We start from the raw sequence: 7,025 nt of genomic DNA on the forward strand, positions 1-7,025 counted from the left end.
TGTGCATGTGCATGATTTTCTTCAAGGAAAATGAAGAAATGGTAGCATGGTGGTTAAGTAATAATATTCCATGCAGCTCATATGGTTTCCCTGTTCTGGATGCTGTACCTCGATATCACTAACCCTTGCTTCCGGTGCCTGTGGAGAAAGGCACTCTGTCGTTCATCGTTTTCCGCCTGGTTCTAATTGAGAGGAAAGGAGGACAAAAATGAAATACCAGTTGTGGTTTAGTTAGACTTCGCCTTATATTTTTTTTTGGAAGGAATTAGTTGAATATGCACTTTTGTCAGAGCAGAGAATGTATTCTTCTGTCCATTCCTTTCATGTGGCCGTTCCAAAGTCCCCCGATATGACAATATGCTAATCTTAAACCAATTCCTGTCAACAACATGATATAAGTTTTCTTTGTATCATTTTGATTAAGAAATTCTTAAGGAGTGGACTCTAAATATTTTACAGGTTCTAAGAAAATCACCAAGCTGTTAGTGAAGTAAATATCTGTTTAATTTACAACCATCAGTAGTATAACTGATATTAGTCTGGAGAAAGACAAAGCACAATGAATTATACATGTACATCTAATTTTTTGTGTAAAAAAAGTTTTTTGAAAAGAAACATCTGCATCTTCACAGGGCACCCTGGGATTTTAATAAGGGAAGAGCACAGTCCACTATAAATCATTATCAATTCTACATTGTAATTTAGCAGCAAACATGTTAACATGGGAACATTAAGGTAATAAAGGAGCTTTATTGTTGGGGAAAAAAAAATCACAGTTCTTGACATTACAGCCTTCTTTTCTCCCCACCCACCCGCAATAAAAGGGCAAAAAATGTCAAGGAAATATTAATTTGTAAAATACCTACTCTTCTAGTGTTGACTGCTATATACCATCTCTGTTTTGTGGGGACATGTTGCAGAGGGGCGGGCCACTTCTTTCTGTACAATGACCATCTCACGCATCGACTTTACACTCTGCAGGTGTCCTGAATGAGGCCAGTAGGTCAGTGACACCAGTGGTCAGATGTCAAGGTAAACAAACAGATCAACACACATTTATCCCAAGATAACACCCTATGTTAGTACTATTGCCAAAAAAACCCAAAAAGATCCTGACTTTTAAGTTTGAAAAATATACAAAAATATCAGGACAATTATAAATTAATATATATTAAAGCATTGAGAAACAGTAAAAGAATGGCCTAAAATGTTAAGTACAATGTACTTTGATACAATAAATATTTCTCATGGAAACTGAATACTGTATAGGGCTGTTTAGAACTCATAGAAACAAAAATTCATATTATTACTAATTTATTTATCAATAATCTATTGGTTCTTTATCATCTCCTTTATCATTTATATTACAAAAAATTAATACTGGAAAACGGTAGATAAACACTTTTGTGTGCTTCTTCTGCTAACATGCTGACGTTTACAAAGAACATAAAACTTATTTTAGTACTCCCATCTCTCTCGGGAATAGAACCGTTGTCTTCAGGACACTATTTTGCACATCGTATTTCTCAACCATTTGTCCTATGAACTCTAGAATCCCATTCCTCCGCCTTGCGTCCTCACATTCACACGCACGTGCTTGGTCTGTCCTCATAAACCACAAAGAGGAGGACGAGGGCGCATGGGTTTTATGCTCTGGGCGATTTCACGGCAGCACAGGGCAGCTCGGCTCTCCCTTTGCCTGTGCTTCTGTCTTCAGCATGTCGCAAAGATGAATTCGAGTTGCAATGATTCCCACTTTCGTTCTGATGCCTCCAGGTATCTCTCTCTTCATACTTCTCTAGCATCGGGGAAGCGTTAGTTCAAGCATTTTTTTTTTTTGTTCCCAAATGCAGGAAAAAAAAAAAAGTCTTTATTCTCATAATAAAAATAAGTCTGTTCTGTATTTTACAATATATTTCAAATATTTCCACTATGAAGCATTATTAATTAGTCCAACATGGTCAAGAAGTAGACGACATTTCCCAAAGACAAACGCTGCCAGGGACGCGCTTAGGAGGCGCACCTGGTACAGCCACACTTCACCACCTTTTCCACCTCGTCCACAAACGAAGACCCGTCAGTGCATTCGAAAGAGTATTTCCGTCGCTTGCTCCTCAGGGGTCCGCAGCACTGGCCTCCCGTACATCCACCCCTGCATTCCAGCCGGGACACCTTCTTGGTTGTCTGGCACGCGGCATAGCCCTGCTGCTTTTGGTAATAATCTCTTATTCGCTCCCCTCGACATGAGAGTTCTAGAAAAGAACAAGAAGCACAAGCATTTCCAGGGCAGCCACTGTGAGTCATGCCAAGTGACCGCGAACCCACCACTCAATTCAGGAGGTCCTCCCTTTGCCAAGTGTAACTGCTGTCACCATCCTTCTATTCCGTATGATGGGCTGCGGGCACAGCCTGCTGGTCTTTGCAAAATACTTCTTTTGGGGGGGGGGCCCTTTATTGTCCGCAAAGCGAATACTATATACGCGGACTATAAATACCATGCTATTGGACTGACAAGAAAATTGGATTCCTAAATCTTTTCCTTTATTGCAAAAATACACATCTTCTGTTTTTACACTTCGAACAGCTGGTTTTGTTTACCACAGGGAGCAGTTTCCCGCGAGTGTGCAATTTAATTTATTAGACCTGGGGTTTCATATCATTCAATCTGTTACTTAATACAAGTAACATTCCACTGACTTCATAAATTACCCTAGTATGAACTAGTTCAAAAAGAGACATCTGCTAAAACCTTCCACGGGCACGTTCCTCTTGTCTCGTCCCTCTGATGCACACGCTGAAGTGCGTGCCAGCTGGAGGCAAGGCACGTTCCGATCACGCAAAGGAGAAGAAGGCGGGCCAAGAAGTCAGCACGTTTCCCTCCCTCTCACCTGCGTGCTGTGCTGTGCTGAATCGGTTGGTTCTAAGGTCAAAGGTGACTCTATCTTAAAATTGGAGCAGGACGGTGAGGGCCCTCCCCTCTGTGCCAGAGACGAATTAATAATATATGTGGACGGGGACAGCAGGTAACGGGAAGAAGCGAGGGAAGTAAGCGTGCTGCTACACAAGGTAAAAAGGAGTATTTTTCACGGCACATCAGAGAAGACGTGTGGAGGCGGTGCAAAATCCCGCTGTGGAGGCTGAGGACACTTTACATCTGGTGCCCTCACACCACTGGGAAATAAATCACCAGCAGCAACTCTAAGCCAGACACAGACCTGGTGCTCCTCAGATCACTCCTGTGTGTGTGTGTGTGTGTGTGTGTGTGTGTGTGTGCATGTGCATGTGTCTCCCTTTCTCTCTTTTCAAAGATGAGGGGTCCTCTTGCTTGCTGGGCCCCAAGGATGGGTCCCAGGCAGGTGGCTTACCTCGATCACAGCTGTCCCCGGTGTATCCACTGCTGCATTCACAGTAGGGCTGCCCAAGTCCTGAGAGCCTGCATTTCCCATGCTTGCACTTGATCCCCTGGCAGGGGTTAAAGAGGTCCTCCTCTTCATCACAGAGGACTCCCCCGTGGCCCTCCAGACACTTACAGCTGTAGGAGAATGCATTGATGGGCAGGCAGGTGCCGTGCACACATCTACAGCGGAGGAGGAACATGGGAATACAAACGCATCAGGCAGAGTGGATAAGAATGGAGAAAGGGTCATGGGAGGAATATGAAGGAGATGTGCTAATGCGCCGACTTCCTCCTCTTCTCCCTCTCCCCCTCCTTCCCTCCCTTCCTGGGTTTTGCTTCGAGGATTGGGGTATGTGTGTGTAACTGCCAAGCAGCCCAAACTTACTTATTTCCCAGACAGGGGTCATTGGTCCTCTGGTCACAGAGGGGCCCGGTCCATCCCTCCTCACACTCACAGGTGAAGCCGGACTGGCTGCTGGGCTGGCACGTGCCGTGGGCACACACCTTCTTGTGGCACGGCTCACAGCCTGGCAGGATGCCGGTTTGCATGGGCACCTTGCGGAAGTCCTGGAGCTCACTGTTGATGTAAAGGTTCCGGATGCAGCCGTGGAAGCTGGTGCCGTTTTGCCCAGGGGCCTGGCGCAGGGCCGCGGCCACGTTGTTCTTCCCGGGCATGCCTGTGGAGGGACACAGGTCAGCGGTCGGCTCTTTGGGGGAGCCTCAGCCATTTGCCACCCAGACCCGTTTAGGTCTTCCTGCAGGGTGGGAGTCAGAGACACACCTTTAGGACAGCTAGAGACCATGGGCATCCAGTCCTGTGGTTCTCACCCTGCCTGCACATTAGAATCATACGAGATCTTTGAAGAAATATTGATGCTTAGAACCTCAGCGCAGACCTACGGGGTCACATTATCTGGGCAGGGGAGGGTAGGGAGAGGAGAAGGGTGTTTCCTTGTTTTGATTTGCCTTTTTGGAAGATGCTCCAGGCAATTCTAATGCGAAACTAGAATAAAGAACCAAATTCATTGGTGGTCAGTCTCTAATTTTTAACATTTGTTTCAAATCAAACCTGACCCAGAGGCATAAATACATAAAACCTCAAAGTGTAGCTACTGTAGGCTAAAGGCAGGATCAGAAATGGGGGGAGAGATCAGTGGTCCCCCTTCTCTCCACCAACGTCTTCAATGTGGACACACACCCTGGAAGCCGACAGCTCCGGGAGGCACAGTGAGAGTTGGGTGACATGCTCAGTGTTGCCCAGTTAAGGAGCATGTTGCAGTTCCCTGATGAGTGAACCCCGTTATCTCTAGATAGCGGTTTTGTCCGTCCAGTCTTACGGGGTGAAAGCTGCAACCTTTCACCCCGGCCCTGCCAAATTCTAAGCTGGGAACCAATTCAGCTCAGCACTGGCAACATCCTGAGCCCAGTTGTGGATGTCAGCGTCTGAAAAACGCTCTCATGCTTCCTGTCATGACAGCACCTCATTGACATCATTTTTATTTTCTTGCTAATGGAGAGTGAAGCCTTCATATGCCAAGAAACCAGACATACAAAAGAAATTCCTCCGAAAACAGAATTTGCAATCTTTGCATATATAAGTTCCAGTAGTGACAGTCATCTGGTAACCTTCATTTGGCAAAACTGAGGAATCTTTCCATGGCCTAAGCCAGACCCTGAAATAGTTCCTGGATGGGATCCTACATGAGACAAGCGTCCAGACTGCAGTGGGGTAAGGGGAGGGAGCCAGAGGCCTTCATGGCGGCTGACGTCCCCCGCAGCACTCACACCCTCACTGTGCTTGGCTGTGTGCTCCGAGCTACTGGCTGGAGGGCACAGGCTGGGGAAGACTCCATTCTCACTCTCCAGAGGGTTTGCTGCTTAGAAAGACCAGGACCCTCACTCTCCCTGGGGCCTGACTCATGACAGCACCACATCTGTATTCAGAGGAGCCGCCTTGGAGTTCTAGCAGGTACCAAAAGCAGACAGGCGGGTGTACGGAATCACTAGGCCAGAAGTCAAAGTCTTTATCGTTGGTCTGTGTGCCCATGAGCCTATCATTTTCTTTTTATTTTTTTAAACGTTTACTTATTTTTGAGAGGGAGGGAGGGAGAGACAGAGCATGAGCGGGGGAAGGTCAGAAAGAGAGAGGAGACACAGAATCTGAAGTAGTCTCCAGGCTCCAAGCTGTCAGCCCAGAGCCCGATGCGGAGCTGGAACTCACGAACCATGAGATCATAACCTGAGCTGAAGTAGGACACTTAACTGACTGAGCCATCCAGACGCCCCATGAGCCTATCATTTTCAACCTCTCTGGGGCTTGGTCTTCTCATGTAGAACATGAATGGAGGGACCAGAGCAGTTTTTTCCAAGTCTTTCATACATAAGAACCACCACAGGTCCATGTTCGGGAGGTGGCTCCGGGCCGCGTTCTCTCCCCACCTTGAGATTCTGACTGGTAGGAAGGCTTGGGATGCAGGGATCTAAATGTTAACATGCAGGGTGACTTTGATGTAGGTGCTCCGTGATCACACTTTGACAAGTACTGAATTAGCTGTGTTGGCTTTGAAGTTCCATAACTTCAGACTTTTAGTCTATGTCCATTTGGCCCTGGAAACTGAGTTGCTGTGTAGAGCAGGTCAAAAGAATGAAAGGCACCATTTCCAGGAAAGCACAAGTTAAAAAAAATTCCTTGGTCTGGGAGAAGGTCTTCCAACTTAATCGTATCTATAGACCACGCATGGATGGTCTTCTTTTTCACACATTTAAGAAGAACTTCCAAACTATTTTTAATAGCTTATTTTGATACAGGTCCAATACACCTACGTGCACATGTCAAGACTAAATACCAGTGAAGTTCCATGGCAGGAAGAAACAATTAGTAAATGTATTCCTTTCGTTGCCAAAGCTAACACTTATACAAGATCCAGCTATGATTATAATAATTTTTAAATGAAAATGATATATCACACATATATTTACTTTGAAAAGGACATCACAGAATTAAAGCTATTCTGACTCAACCTTTTCACATGCTTGGCACATTTCTGACCAGTGAACCAGGTCTGAATTTACCAACAGAAGAAGACCCATGTTGGGGCTCAGTCAGTTAAGCGTCCGACTCTCGGTATTGGCTCAGGTCGTGATCTCACGGTTTGTGAGTTTGAGTCCTACATAGGGCTCTGCACTGTCAGCACAGAGCCTGCTTGGAATTCTCTCTCTCCCTCTCTCTCTGCCCTGCCCCTGCTCATGGGCTCTCTCAAAATAAACAAATAAACTTAAAAAAAAAAAAAAAAAAACAGAAGTAGACCCATGTTGATTTTCTGCTTTTAGCCTTTCCTCTATGCCATGGACTATAGCTGTAATTCAATCAATCTACCAAACAACAGATAACTTGGTAGACCATTTTTAACCTTAACAAGCTATACATGTTTCAACATGACAACAAGGAAATCAAGGGTCAAGACTGGGGTCCTCTGTCCAATGGTGGCAAGAGGACGAGATGTGTGATTCATGGAGGGGTCTCTAAGTGCAGTTCTTAACTTATAACAATTCTATTAGATAATGTACATTCTGTTTAGACTATTATATAGAAAATCAGAAAGATTTGGGGGCGCCTGGGTGGCGCAGT

The 7,025-nt window shown here is 45.5% G+C and overlaps 1 protein-coding gene across 11 annotated transcripts in view; it reads right to left on the minus strand.

Moving 5' to 3' along the window:
- Window positions 1-482: 482 nt before the first annotated feature.
- SLIT2 (slit guidance ligand 2) overlaps window positions 483-7,025 on the minus strand; it is a 380,574-nt gene continuing 374,031 nt past the window's right edge. For all 11 annotated transcript variants that reach the window (XM_040486997.1, XM_040487032.1, XM_040487040.1 and 8 more), the window contains 3 exons: window positions 3,783-4,074; window positions 3,366-3,577; window positions 483-2,252 (listed from right to left, as the gene is read on the minus strand). In XM_040486997.1, coding sequence (XP_040342931.1) covers window positions 2,011-2,252; window positions 3,366-3,577; window positions 3,783-4,074 — 746 coding nt within the window. In that variant the 3' untranslated portion in view covers window positions 483-2,010. The remainder of the gene's footprint in view (window positions 2,253-3,365; window positions 3,578-3,782; window positions 4,075-7,025) is intronic.

This window comes from Herpailurus yagouaroundi, unplaced genomic scaffold (genome assembly GCF_014898765.1).
Source record: "Herpailurus yagouaroundi ecotype Mexico unplaced genomic scaffold, PumYag 28, whole genome shotgun sequence".
Classification (NCBI taxonomy): domain Eukaryota; kingdom Metazoa; phylum Chordata; class Mammalia; order Carnivora; family Felidae; genus Herpailurus; species Herpailurus yagouaroundi.